At 39.2% G+C, this 15,119-nt stretch overlaps 1 protein-coding gene across 2 annotated transcripts in view; it reads right to left on the bottom strand.

Moving 5' to 3' along the window:
• Window positions 1-10,617, bottom strand: part of LOC132306359 (serine/threonine-protein kinase TOUSLED) — a 51,578-nt gene extending 40,961 nt beyond the window's left edge. The window contains exons 1-4 of one of the 2 annotated variants that reach the window (XM_059803722.1): window positions 10,180-10,617; window positions 9,706-9,975; window positions 8,089-8,178; window positions 7,531-7,737 (exon numbers count right to left, since the gene is read on the bottom strand). In XM_059803722.1, coding sequence (XP_059659705.1) covers window positions 7,531-7,737; window positions 8,089-8,178; window positions 9,706-9,927 — 519 coding nt within the window. In that variant the 5' untranslated portion in view covers window positions 9,928-9,975; window positions 10,180-10,617. The remainder of the gene's footprint in view (window positions 1-7,530; window positions 7,738-8,088; window positions 8,179-9,705; window positions 9,976-10,179) is intronic. The other variant, XM_059803723.1, reaches the window with a different exon arrangement.
• Window positions 10,618-15,119: the final 4,502 nt, after the last annotated feature.

Genomic DNA, 15,119 nt, shown 5'->3' with positions numbered 1-15,119 from the left:
TATGTATAAGCTTATTGCCAAGGTCCTTGTTCTTAGAATGCGGAATGTTTTGGATGGAATCATCTCAGAGTCACAAAATGCTTTTGTTGGTGGTAGACAGATTTCAGATTATGTTCTTATTGCAGGAGAATGTGTCGATTCCAGGTTGAAGAGTGAAGTTCCTGGTGTTTTATGCAAACTAGATATCAAGAAAGCTTATGATCATGTGAATTGGAAATTTCTTCTTTACTTGCTTCGGAGAATGGGGTTCGGAGATCGATGGATAAAATGGATTGAATATTGCATCTCATCAGTTATGTTCTCTGTGCTTGTGAACGGCTCTCCTGCTGGTTTTTTTCCGAGTTCGCGTGGTTTGAGACAAGGAGATCCTTTGTCGTCTTTTCTTTTCCTTGTTGTCATGGAGGGATTGAGTAAATTAATGAAAAAGGCAGAGAATCTGGGTTACATAAGGGGGTTCACTGTTAGCAAAGATGTTGCTAACCAGATTGAGATATCCCATTTGTTGTTTGCAGATGATACCCTGGTTTTCTGTGATGCTGATGTTTCCCAACTCAGGTATTTGAGATGCATTCTTACATGCTTCCAAGCAGTGTCTAGTCTTAAGATTAATGTTGGAAAGAGTGTGCTTGTCCCAGTGGGGGAGGTCTCTAATATATCCACTTTAGCTGCTGTTCTTGGATGTGGAGTGGGTGCCTTTCCACTCCCTTATCTGGGCTTACCTTTGGGAATCTCCTCCAAGATAGTGGGGACTTGGGATCCGATGATTAACAGGTATGAAAAAAGATTGGCGGGATGCAAAAAACAATATCTTTCGAAAGGGGGGAAGGTCACTCTTATTAAGAGCACCCTCTCGTCCCTTCCCACATATGTCTTATCTCTGTTTCAAATCCCGTGTTCTGTTGCTAAACGAATTGAAAAAATTCAGAGAGATTTCCTTTGGGGTGGAAAAGGAGAGGAGTTTAAGTATCATCTTGTTAATTGGGAGCAGGTTTGCAAACCGTTGAAGTTTGGCGGTTTAGGTATCCGGAAGTTAGTCCCTTTCAATAGAGCCTTATTGGGGAAGTGGTTATGGAGATTCGGTAAAGAGCGTCATCGACAATGGAGAAGAGTTATCTCATGTCGTTTTGGGGAGGAGAGTGGAGGTTGGTCCTCTCGTCCTGTTTCTATTACCGGGGGCGTTGGCATTTGGAAGTTCATTCGGAAAGGTTGGGATGTGTTTTCCACCCATATTCGGTTCAAGATTCGTAATGATATGTATGTTAGATTTTGGGAAGACTTATGGTGTGGTGATCAGTTGTTGTCTCTTTCTTTTCCTCGTCTCTTTAGCATTGCCGAGAATAAGCATGCTTACGTAATTGACTATTATCATCTTGATAACAGTGGAGTTACGTGGGATGTGCGTTTTAGGCGTTCCTTTCAGGATTGGGAGATAGCTGAAGTTCGCGTCTTTTTAGACCTGTTGTATAGACAGAAGGATGTTGGCAGAGGTTGTGATGATATTTTGTGGACTCCCTCTCTTCATGGTAGATTCGAAGTTCGATCCATGTTCTTGTGTTTGTCTAATTTTATTGGATATGATTTCCCATGGAAGTGTATTTGGCGCTCTAAAGCTCCTCTTAGAGTTGCCTTCTTTGTTTGGACTGCTACCTGGGGAAAAATTCTAACATTGAATAATCTGCATCAGAGAGGTAATACCATTATTAATTGGTGCTATCTTAGTAAAAATGATGGTGAGTCCGTGGACCATCTTCTTATGCATTGTCCTGTTGCATCTGATTGCTGGGAATCTCATATTCAGTATTTTTGGCGTTCAGTGGGTAATGCCTAAGCACTCTTTCCAATTAATTAATGCTTGGAGAAGATGCCCTGTTTCTAGTCATGCTCGTGATTTTTGGAGGGTCGCCCCACATTGTGTTTGGTGGTGTATTTGGAGAGAGAGAAATAACAGAAACTTTGAAGGGTAGGAATCATCTTTTGCAAACCTTAAGTCTTTTATTCTACGCTCTCTTTTCTGTTATGTTAGAGGTAGCGCTTGCTCCTCGATCGATGACTTTTTTGTTCTATTGGACTTTGTTGGTCCGTAGGTTTGGCTTTTGCTCTTTCGTTATTGTGTATAAGGGACGCGTTCCCCTTTTGCATATTTTTCTAATATGCAACAAAAGTATTTCATGACCTATTAATTTAATAAAATGAGAAGGGGACACGAATAATATTTGGGTTTTATGACCTCTCTCTCAAGACTTGGGCTTCTGGAAGTAAGAGGTAGATCAGATTGGTAAGGTCCAAATAGGTCTGCAATCAAATGAGGAGGCACATGAGATTGGTAAGTATTACCAGATATCATATCGAGAACACAGCAGCAAAGTGGGGGCGCAATCAATTCAGGGCGTTGGCAGTGGCAAGTATGATGAACAGTTAGTGCATGAGGTGGTTAGGAACTAATGATGAGGTCGGCGGTCTTAACAATGGTGCATCCATGTATGTTGGAGCCATAGGCAATGCATTAATAATTGCAACATGATATATTAATTGAACAATTAACATTTATAACTATTTTGCTTCTTGTCAGTTTACCGGTAAAACGGAAAACCTTGGAAAAAGGTTGCTGCCATAATCTAGCTTCTTTCATTATGCAAGAAAACAGAAATGAGATTGTGGTTTATTAAGAAACAATTTCTGCACTAGTTGACCATAGAGGCAACCCCCTTAAAAAAGGTAAAATAAATACAATTTTAATAAGGATTCTTATTGATTTCGGACAACTTTCAATCCTGACTGAAATACATAACAGAGAAGTTTCAATCTAAATCAATTATCCAGAATCGCGTATCATAAAACCCCACTACAATTTTCTAAGTATCTTGATCGAAAAGGAAAAGATCAGCAGAAAATGAATTATCTATGCACTGGTAAGTGCTCCAAATATTTTGAGGGACGTGTTCCCCTTTTGAACGCTCTTTAATACATTATTTACTTATCAAACAAAAATAAGTACTCCAAAAATGTTCTGATGTCCCTCATTACACTAATTTTATTTCATCTACCAATGCTAACATAAATGTCACAACGATTAGTTTTATTTATTTATTTCATCTATCAATACAAACAGAAATGTCACAATGATTAGTTTTTTATTTCCAAAAGCATACCATCTACTTAAGGAAAATTGAAACAAATAATTGATACAAAAAGAGGCCATCTCGTCATTCTCTAATAGTTTAAGAAAGGAAATAAAAAAAAAAACATCCATGAACACCAAGTCACCAAACATATAGAGAGCAGTAACTTGGTAAAAGTTCATATTCTTTTAAATTTTCCATTTCTAAAAGTTACGTTTATTTTTTTTTTTTTTTTTGATAAGTAAAAATAACATTAAAAAAAGGCGTTCAAGAGGGGAACGCGTCCCAAGTACAAAAGTGGAATCGGGACTAAGGCCCCAAAGGATCCAAAAAAGTAATTAAATCATATGAAGAAGAACAAAAACTCCTCTTCACATAATTGAAGAGAGAACGAAGAATGTAAAGTTAGACCGTTTCCGTAGGCGACTCTTTTCCTTCGAACATTCTGCTATTTCTCTCCTTCCAAATGCACCATCATACACAATGTGGTACAATTCTCCAGAAATCGCAAACGTCTCCTCACTTAACAACCTCTCCAAACATGAATCAATTCCTTAGTAGATCGTGGCATAACCCAACACATGCCAAACAACCCAACAATAAGATTCCAACAATCAATCGCCACAGGGCAATGCAAAAGGAGGTGATTAACGGACTCCTCATCATCCTTGCATAGACAACAGCGATTAACTATACAATTGCCCCTTTTTCTCAAATTATCAATTGTCAGAATCTTTCTCCACACAGCAGTCCAAACAAAGAAAGCCACCCTATTTGGAGCCATAGACCGCCAAATAGTTTTCCACGGGAAGTCTCGATTAACAAAATTTGACAAACATAAGAACAAAGATCTAACTTCGAAACGACCATGAGAAGAGGGAACCCAAATTAAAACATCATTACCTCTGCCAACGCCCTGCTGTCGATACAGAAGATCCAAAAAAACACATACCTCGTCCATCTCCCAATCCTGAAAAGAGCGCCGAAAATGCACATCCCATATAATCCCGCTGCTATCAAGCCGGTAGCAGTCGACTATGTAGGCGTGTGTATCAACAGCAATACTAAATAATCTTGGAAATGTACGAGAAAGTGGCTGATCCCTACACCAGAGATCTTCCCAAAACCGAATACAACGTCCATCACGGAGTTTGAATCTGATATGAGCCAAAAAAACATCCCATCCCTTCCGAATAGCCTTCCACATCCCTACTCCTCCCACTAGGGTAACCGGACGCGTAGACCAACCTCCAGCCTCTTCGCCAAACCAACAAGAGACTAACCTGCGCCATGGTCGATGTCTTTCCCTCCCATATCTCCATAACCACTTACCCAGGAGAGCTTGATTGAAAGGAACTAATCGTCTTATTCCAAGTCCATTCAATTTTACAGGCTTACAAACTTCCTCCCATCTGACAAGGTGGTACTTGAACTCATCGCCCTTACCACCCCAAAGGAAACCCCTTTGAATTTTTTCAATCCTGTCTGCAATGGAACAAGGGATTTGGAACATAGAAAGAAAATAAGTGGGGAGGCTCGACAAGGTGCTCTTGATAAGAGTAACTTTACCCCCTTTTGACAAGTATTGCTTCTTCCAACCTACTAATCTCTTCGCATACCTGTCAGTCACGGAATCCCAACTCCCCACTAAACTTGAAGAGACCCCTAGGGGCAAACCCAAATAAGGAATAGGGAATGAGCTCACCCTGCATCCAAGGACTGCAGCTAAAGAGGAAATATCCGGAACATTCCCTACTGGGACAAGCACACTCTTTGCCACATTGACCTTTAGCCCAGAAACTGCCTGAAAACAAGTCAGAACACACCTCAAGTATCGAAGTTGAGACACATCAGCATCACAGAAAACCAGGGTCTCATCTGCAAAGAGTAAATGGGAAATCTCCATCTGATGGTCTAAATCTCTACCCACCCTGAAGCCCTTAATAAAACCAAGGTCCTCTGCCCTACGCATCAGTCTACTTAACCCCTCCATAACAACAAGAAAAAGGAAAGATGACAAAGAATCACCTTGTCTCATACCTCTAGAGCAACCAAAGAAACCGGCGGGAGAGCCATTCACAAGAACTGAAAACTTGACAGACGAAAGACAGGTCTCAATCCATTTCCTCCATTTACTTCCAAACCCCATTCTTTGTAACAAATAGAGTAGGAAATTCCAATTCACATGATCATATGCTTTCTCAATGTCAAGTTTGCATAGAACTCCAGGAATACCACTCCGCAATCTGGAATCCACACATTCGCCAGCAATAAGAACTAAATCAAGAATTTGTCGTCCGTCAATGAAAGCATTCTGGGAATCCGAAATAATTCCATCCATAACTTCCTTCATCCTTAAAGCAAGCACCTTAGCAAAGAGTTTGTAAGTAACAGAAAGTTCCGTTTATTAAGTAACAAATTTGAGCCCAACTTGGAGTTTCTTTGGGCTAGTAAACCATCAGATTCATTTAGAAACTTCCCATTTTTAAAAAAGTTGGTCAGTCACTATGGTGGTTAGTCTTACTTGGCTAGGATGTTTTCTGGAGTGTTTATAAATAAAGTCCATTAAACAAAAAGAGATCACTATAAACTGAAATTGAATTCGGAAAGTTCATTTGATTATAAAATTGGCAATTTTCAATTTCCCTTCCGCTATTTTTATTCTTCTCCTCCTTTTTTTTTACTTCTTATTTCTGTCAAGAAATTCCAGAAAGCTACTTACGTAAATCTAGCAACTTCTTGCCACCAAAGAACATCTATTTCAACCCAATTCATCTACAAACCACCAAACTCCCAATATATTTCTCAAATCGTAAAATTGTAAGAAATTCTTAGACTTACACTCCAAACAAGTGATTTCAGACATAATTTTCTTAGACTTGCATTGCTCTCTGGCTCGGGATTGTTGAGTTTTGTTGCTGGGCTTGTTTGGGGTTCAATGGGTTATGGCCAGGTCATCCAGAGGCTTGGAGAGGTTGTATAGTGGTGGCCCAAGTCCTTGATTTCTGGAGGGCTGCACCCTTGTGTGTCTGGTGGTGTGTATGACTTGAAAGAAATAGGAGATCCTTTGAAGGAAAGGAGACTCCTATTGGTGCACTGAAGTTCTCCATTATTAGCACTCTTGATTTTTTGGACTATTTGAGAGTTTAGAGGCCGTATTTGGCCTTGTGTGGCATTTGAGGGATGCGTTCCCCTTTTGAACGCCTTTTTTATATCAATCTTACTTATCAAAAGAAAAAAAAAGAAAAAAAAATTATCTTGAAAGATCATATTTGTTCTGCAACATTGATTTTGATAGAAACAATGCCACGTAGAGCAACATGCAGGATCATACAACAATTTATTCTATCATATGACATGATCAAATGGATACAAGTTCAATGAAGCCACCAGCTCATCTTATTAAGTTAGAAAATATTATATTAAAGTATAATTTTAATCAAGTTTCAATGGGATATATACTAATTTAGAATATCTGCCAAATAATGACATGCAAAGGATATCAATCATCTCATGATTCACTGCTTTGTGTCCACGAGTATTTGGGTCCATTTCCTCACTGGTTTGGCATGTATGAGAACATGTAAAGAGGAGAGTAGGCAACTTTGTTGAAATCTTCCATTCCAACGATTGGCTATCTAACTGTGTATCCTTTGACAGCGGCAAGTTATCACTTTTTGCCACTTCTTGCCAATTTGGAAAGAGTTTTCAATTACGCTACGATTTAAAAGAGATTATGACGATCAACTTATGAGCGATCGTCAAGTACTGACTTGATAGTCATAGACCATGGAACCAACATATTTCTAGCTGCAAAAGTTTATAGGCACAGGTGGCATATGCAAGACAGGAATTATAAAATACGATACCATCTCTCGTCCCCAAAGGGGAAGTTGAGAGTTCGGGCCACTCAAGGGCATGTTGTGAGTGTGTGTGCATTTGCTTTAAATTTCGGGGAAAAAAATGCTAGAAAAACATAATCAAATTAATATTAAATGCACAAACTATGCCATGGTTGAAAGTGAATCAAGCAACAAACTTATGGCACACTGCCAGCAATAACACCTAAGCAAAGGGGAAGTTGAGAGTTCGAGCCCCTCAAGGGCATTTTGTGAGTGTGTGCATTTGCTTTAACTTTCCAAAAAAAATATGCTAGAAAAACATAATCAAATTAATATTAAATGCACAAACTATATGCCATGGCTGCAAGTGAATCAAGCAACAAACTTATGGCACACTGCCAACAATAACACCTAAGCAGTAAGGTCATATGGAACTCCAGCTAACACCCACTACTATGTAGAAGTGCAGCCCTTTCTTGATATTTCTTAACATGAAATCATTAGTACTACTAGATATAGCAGTAGTAGTTGAAGAAGAAGAAGAAAATCTGAGCAATTCATGCACATACCTGGTGATAGGAGTTCTCAAGCTGACCATTTGACGGTGGAATTGTTGAAGGGGGTATTTGTGTTCTTGTCTGATCATTAACTCTGGAACCACGTCCTCTACCAGACACAGAATTTCCTTTACCACGGTTTCGCTTTTTCCTATGTAAATCAGAAACTGCTTTGGCGTCCACAGTTTCTACATGTTTTTGCTTCATGTCGGCCACTGCCTGATTTATTTGTCCTCAAACATCAGTACATAATCACTTTTTAGAAATAAAATCCAAGGGAGAATTTAAAATGATAGAAGCAAGCAAGAAAATATTTCATACCCTAGGAAAATCATGCCTAATAGGAATTCCATTAAATGACAGTATATCATCAACTACAAACAGACCACAAAGTTAAATTTAACTGCTCACATAGCATGGGCAATAAGAAAGATGAAGAACCAAACAATTATGAGAGCTAAAAGATCGAGAAATGAAACTAAACAACTATGCGCAAGCGCAATGGTATTTAACAACGAAATCACTCATTTTGAAGTTCCAACCAAATACCATTATCTAAGGATATTCTACCTCAACATCTTCAAAAGCAGTTGAGCTGTCATTTTCTTCAAGTTTTTGGCGCTTCTGAGTGTTTGCAATAACGCACCACCCCGCTACATTCTGGCATGAAAGTACAGACGTTGTCGAGGTAAGAAAAAGTGAAAAAAAAAAAAATATATATATATATATATATATATTAAAAAAATGACAAATATATTTAAAGGACATGTAAATCAGGTCATGATTAGTAACATTTGAAAGCAAAACTGTTCTTTATGAAAAAATTGTGAAAGTTTTAATAGAAAATATATATATATATATACCTTTTTTCATTTAAGGTTCCAATATTAATTAAATATTTGGTTACAGAACTTCTTAAAATGAAAATATATATATATAAAGACAGATGGAAAGACATGCACGTGCAGACATGTCAAGGAAGCATGTATCATCAGCTACAAGTAACCGTTCTTTAAATGCACGCAAGCACACACCTAAGTTATGTCATTGATGCAATAAATTTAATCTCTACCATCATTTATCAATCCAAAAATATTTTTTTCAATTTTATGCAAGTGTATGTGCATTTATGTGATTATGTTGTGTGTGCACTCATAAATCCCTAAAATAATTATTTTGTCTTTATAATTGGCTGTCCACTGGTGCAATGTCCCCATGCCATATCCACTTTGCCCCCCATACATCAGTTATTAATATTTATCAACCCCCTTATCCCCTACTTGCCCACATTTGGTCCAAAAACCACGTGAAACAACACTTAACTATATTTGATCTATAAGAGGGAAAAATAAAAATTGTAAAAAGCAAGTGTTTTGAAGTTCCAACTCATGTCACATAGAAAAGTACCAAAAAAAGAAATAAAGAACACAACACCGAATCCACTAATCAAATTCTGAATCCTAAAACTTGAGTCATCATAGATTTGCCCCTAGAAGAAGGCAATCCTAAACATCAACTCTGTGTGATGAATCCAACATTTAAAAATATATATATATGAAAAAATAATTCCAAGGTTTTGATAACAGTACAAACAAGCTGTTTTTCTTTTTTCTTTTTCTTTTTTTCGGTTGATAAGTAATAACAGTGTAAGCAAGCATTAATTTACAACAACAACCTGTTGCTACAAAAAAACATTAGTAAACAAGAGTAAAGGATAAATCATGTCTAACAGTATCAAGATTTCTCACAAATTCAAATCGATGTACAAATTCAAATCGATGTGAAACAAACAAAAGAGTTCAAAATGAGTAAAACCCAGGTTTGGACTTGACATTGGAAATGAAATGATGCAGACTTCAGCCATTAATTGGAATATTCTGCCAAAAAGGGTAAATTCATTATCAGAATTCAAGGGAAAATGGTTGCTTTTATATTTACTATTTGTTCAGCTGAAAATTTGAATCATTCTGGCACTTCAAGTTGTGGATAATCCAAAGTCAGTCGTAATTTCGATAGTTCAAATGCATTTTTAATTATTTAAAGCAGACTTCCGATTTGTCCGCAAATCTGCAACTTCAATTCCATTCCATTTTGCTGTACTAAAGTATCATAAACATGCTAATAACAAAACAACATGAAAAAACAAAGCAATTATAGTTGCAAGTTTTGACAGAAACCAAGACTCACATCTTCATCAGTATCACAATCACTGCAATCTGCCGAATCCTCCACATCAGCAACCTCAAACTTCGTCGCAGACGAAACAGAGGACCGTGTGGCCTGTGCAGGGGCAGGAGCGGCCAAGGAAGGCTTGCCAACCATCCGGGCTTCAAGCTTTGCAATCTTTGTAGACTGGTCGGATTGGTTGGAAGAGTTCGAAGAAAAATGTAGAAGCAAATCCTCTGACATTGCAGTCCCAGAGCAGATACGCTAGAGAGTACTCAGATCATACATACACTGCTTTCAACTCAAAGCAAACCCTAAAATGTTAATGTTCAATGCATACAAAGCAACTCTGGGTACGCCCTTTATGCCAAATACTTGATCAAGCAATGAAGAGCACAGTCCCAATTTAGTCCAAATCATAATCAAAATTCAACAGTAATATATATATATATATAGAGAGAGAGAGAGAGGGAGAGAGAGAGATAAAGCACTTACAATGAATGGTAGTATCAGAAGTCACTGAAATGATCGAAGGTCATAGAAATTGTATAACTCGAAAGGAAATGTGTGTGAAGTTTAGAGAGAGAAACAACTTTTAGAGTTTAATGAGAGAGAAAATTAGGGTTTCTTTGGGGGAAAGCGGTGAGTGTGGATGAATGCAAAATCAAGAAAGAGAAGATGGTGCAGGTGAGAGGATGGTCTGAGAGAAGGAGAGAGAAGGAATGTAAGATTTTAAAATTTGCTTTTGGTCTTTTGGGAGGAAAAGAGGTACCATGTGTTTGATTTGATCATGGTAATGGCTTTAGAGTTGTCACCTAAAAACAACAGAGGAAGAATACAACTACTACAGAAGAAAATAGAGTAGGAGGTAATTAGGTCATATGGAGGGGTGGCTTTGGAAAGAGGAAAATAAAGGTGCCTTTGTTGGAGTTTGAGGAATGTGATGTAGCTAGGAATAAATCTCCATTCTCTCCTTTGTGTTGAGTGTTTGGTACTTTGAACATAAATTTTATGTTCCATATGACCATAGAAGCAAGAGTAAATTGCAGATACATCCTTGAAGTTAATCACGATTACGAATACATCCTTTCTTATTTACAAAAATTCCACTCACCTTTCCATCAAAAACTTTGTATATTTTTGTTAGGGGTACAAGGCAAGACTATAATCTACTCCAAAAGCTTAAACCGTTGAAAAGTGTGCAACTTTAATATTTATATCATTCAACACACCCCATCACGTATAGCCTTCTTTTAGGTCTAACACTTGTTTTTCAATTTTAATTAGGATGACGGTGAAGTTTGAAATCGAGACCTTTAGCTCTGATACCAAGTTAATTGTCATCTACTTCAAAAGCTTAAGCTATTGGACAAGGTGTGACTTTAATATTTAAATCATTCAACAATAACCCAACATAAGTCAACTTTCAACTCGAGTCCAATCCGCTCTAAAGTCTTTGAACTTGGGTTTGGATCAAATTTGTAAATTGGGCTAGAAAATCAGTGTCGTAACCCAAAAAAATCATCATACGTGACGTCCCATTGGAGATATATACAAAGGGGATGGAGTGATTCATGATTGCCTTGGAAATGTGTTAGAGCCTAATGGATTTGTTTATGGGAGTCACCACCTGTGGACCATGTTTGACTACCATTTGGTTTACGTGAACCAAATTAATGAATTCAAAATTTGATTACGCTTCTCCATATGCTAGGCACCTCAATACCCCTGTACCAAGTAAAATTACCTATTTTTCATAATACATAATCCATTACATGGCCACACTCTTGGGCTCTAAGGGGATAAGAAAATGAGAGATGTGACTGAACCGAGAGATGGTCTAGGTTGCCTATGTATCCAATGCTATGAATAACGTAACTAAATTGTAATGTTTTCGATTTTTCTCTTTTTTCATTTTTTGGGAATTTGCTAATTTTTTAGGGTATTTTCGTCTTTTCTCGTTTTGCGTATAAGACACCGTAGGGTGTGCCGGGTGTGTCAGACTATTGGTTAGGACATTTCCTTGAGTTTAGAACTCTTGGAAATACAGTGGTTGTTATTTCAGCATTTTTTCATTTTTCGGACCGAAAGGTCCCAGGTGGGACCCGCTACCGGGGTTGTTGTGTACGGGAGTTGTGTCTTGGGTTCATTGCATTTTATGCATTGTCATTTTGTGCATAAATTAATTGTTTAAATTCTTAATTGTGGTTATAACATAATTATTGCATCTATATAAATTTTGTGGTGGAGAAGTAAAGTCAAAAGATTTTTTTTTAGTGGGACCCCCATCATTGCTTTTAATGGCCTTAAGGCCATCACACCATCACCACTTCTTCTCTCTCTCGGCAGAATCTCTCTCTCTCATTTCTTTCATTTTTTTTTTCTTTTGCCACCAATTCAAGGCTTGATCAAGCCTAGCCCTTTGGGAATTTGATAATACCACTTGAAGCAAAGTTGGAGAGCTCATCGAGGCTGTCATTTTGATTAGAGCCAATCACCATTTGGCCAACCTTGGAAATTTCGTAAATCTTGAGATTTTAGGGCTTTTCTTCTAGCTTTGATGTAGGAGTCTCTAATGCACACAATCTTTGATTTTGGTGAATTATTTCCTTGTAATTTGACTCCACCATGCCTCGATTTGCATTATTTTGGTTGTTGTTATATGGATTGCGTGTAATAAGCATGTTATTTGTATCCTTATATGAGAAATTGATCCCATAAACATGTCATTTGAAATTTTATGAAAAAGGTATGCTAAGTTTAAATTTTGTGTATGCCTAGAATGTCATATGTTACGAATTTGAGTTGGATTATGTTGAAGCTTTTGAGTTAATTACTTTTCAAGTATGCAAGAATGGTATAGATAAAATGTTTGGAAATTTTTATCGACATGGTTTGAAATATATGAGACATTCATGAATTCATTGGGAAAGAAAAGGGGAAAATGTTTTGAAAAATAAATGAAATTGTATTCGGAAAATGTCTTTGAAAGGTGTTTGCAAAAACCCGGACGCCTAAGAGTCGCTTAATGGTACGTGGTGTTCGTGTGGTCTAGAGAGTTTAGGGAGAGACCATAGCGAGGTTGAGCTACTTAGACCCGCGACGCCTTGGAGTTGCCATGTGGTCGGAGATAGCTAGTCAACCCTCGTCTCGTGATGCCATAGAGTCACCATGAGTCGGACTGCACTAACAGTTTGGAAAGGTGAAATGGTATTGTTTCAGAAACGAGGAGCGACATAACACGACATGACATTTCGTTGGCATATGTGGCACGTTTGGTAGTCGGATGACTTGTATACATACTTGTTGTTGTTGAGCTTTTCCCCGGTATGGTATCATCCCATTCTCTTTATTTTCTATTCGTTGTATGGATTCACGGGGTCATAAGAGGTGTGTCTTAAGCACCTCCTACTCAGCTTATTGTCACGCCCCGTAACCAAGAGGCTACGCCACGCAGACGCCTAGCAGACGATGACATGGAGCCTGCATGGACCGAAGCTTTCTAGACTTCTCTACACGAGTATGGAACTTTCTGAAATTCTCTAGAATAGTGTGGAGTTGTCTAGCCTTTTCTAGACTTGTCTAGAGTTGTATAAAATTCTCTAGAATTCTCTAGACTTGTCTTGAACATTGTACATAGTTCTAGAATTGTGTAGATATTTCTTTGGAGTGTTCTAGGCACTTAATCTAGGCCACACATTTGTATACATCTAGAATGTTCTTGTAAGGCCAAAGGCCTATAAATAGGAGGTGGGAGTTCATTGCTCACCAAGCAACCAAGTTGTAATCTTTCATCTTAAGCAATACAAGTTCTATACATTCCCAAACTCTCTTGCTCACTTATCTAACCTCTTCCTACACACCCAAGTAAGTAAAACACTTGTCTAGCCTTAGTCTTCACTAAGCTAGCACACTCGGGTAGGCTGACTTAGCGCTTCAAGAGGGCTTAGAAGTGTCTAAGGCCGCACGGGAGCTTGGAAAGGTTCAAGTCCGTGACAGTTGGTATCAGAGCTAAGGTCATGAGGCATCACACCTTGTGTGGAGGAAGCTATGACGGAGCTATCAGACGTGACTGGCACCCAAGAGGAGGATCTACGTGGAAGGGAAATAAATCCCCCTCCAATCGAAGTGAGGACGAGGGCTAGGTCGAAAGACATCATGGCGGGCTTAGAGGCACGTGTGGCAAACATAGAGGGGTCCATAGCCAACGTGTTGGAACAGTTTGAGGATGCTCACCAGCACAATGATGGGCTGGAGTCGGAGGACGCTGAGGTCTAGAATGCTGTCAAAGGGTCATTTAATGCCCTAAGTGGTGACTTTCGGCAGGAGCTCCAAGCATTTCAAGAACTTATGTTGGGGGAGTTTGCCATCCTACGTGGCTATGTTAATCAGGAGCTTGGCACTTTTCGCGAGCAAATGGAGGAAATGCGAGCGGACTGGACATTGTGCAAACGGCCGGTGGCGTCCGGCACAGCTACTACGGGGGTAGTAGCACCCCCGGTTGATATTCCCAAGCCTAAGTGCTATGGTGGGAACCAGGTAGCCAGGGAGTTGGAGAACTTCCTCTTCAGCATGGAGCAATACTTTGAGGCTACGGGCATGACCGATGAGACCATCAAGATACGCACGGCGACCCACTACCTCACCGACCATGCCATGCTATGGTGGAGGAAAAAGTATGATGACATAGGCAAAGGTACGATCTCTATTGATACTTGGGCTAATTTCACTAGGGAAATTAAGAAGCATTTCTATCCTAAGAATGCCGAGGATGAAGCCAGGGGCAGACTCCGAAAGCTAAAACAGGTTGGGTCGATTCGGGACTATGTGAAAGAATTCACTAACTTGACTCCTGAGATCCCGGATCTATCCGATAAGGACTCTCTTTTCTTCTTCATAGATGGCTTGCAGTTGTGGGCTAAAACGGAGTTGAGGCGGCGCAACGTGCAAGACCTTGCCACAGCTATTGCAGAAGCGGAGTCCTTTATTGATTTCAGCTCCAAGAAGGAACCCTCGTCCAAGCCAAAAGACAAAGACAAGGACAAAGGGAGGTATGCCGGCAAAGGTGGGGGAGACAAGGGCGCTGCACCCCACAAGGATTGGTCCCGTAAGCCAGGTGGTGGCCATGGTGGCAAAGAGGGAAGGGAGAACAAGGAAGGAGCACCCAAGCCTAAGGGTTCTAGCTTCATATGTGATGGACCATATTGGGTAAGAGATTGCCCAAAGAGGAAGACCCTCAATGCCATGACGAGCCACTACGAAGAGCAACAATAGGAGGAGGCGCAGATGGGTTCACTGCAAATCCTTAATGCCATCAAGGCTAAAACTGAAGTCCCTAAAGCGACGGCTAATGGGCTAATGTTCGTGGAGGCGAGCATTAATGGGACAACCACACGTACTTTGGTGGACATGGGTGCATCCCACAACTTTGTGAG

This window comes from Cornus florida, unplaced genomic scaffold (assembly GCF_030987335.1).
Source record: "Cornus florida cultivar Cherokee Brave unplaced genomic scaffold, ASM3098733v1 CherokeeBrave_3.0.0_Hap2_Chr05, whole genome shotgun sequence".
NCBI lineage: Eukaryota > Viridiplantae > Streptophyta > Magnoliopsida > Cornales > Cornaceae > Cornus > Cornus florida.
Note: the sequence above shows the minus strand (reverse complement) of the source record. Positions and strands in the feature narration are given on the sequence as shown.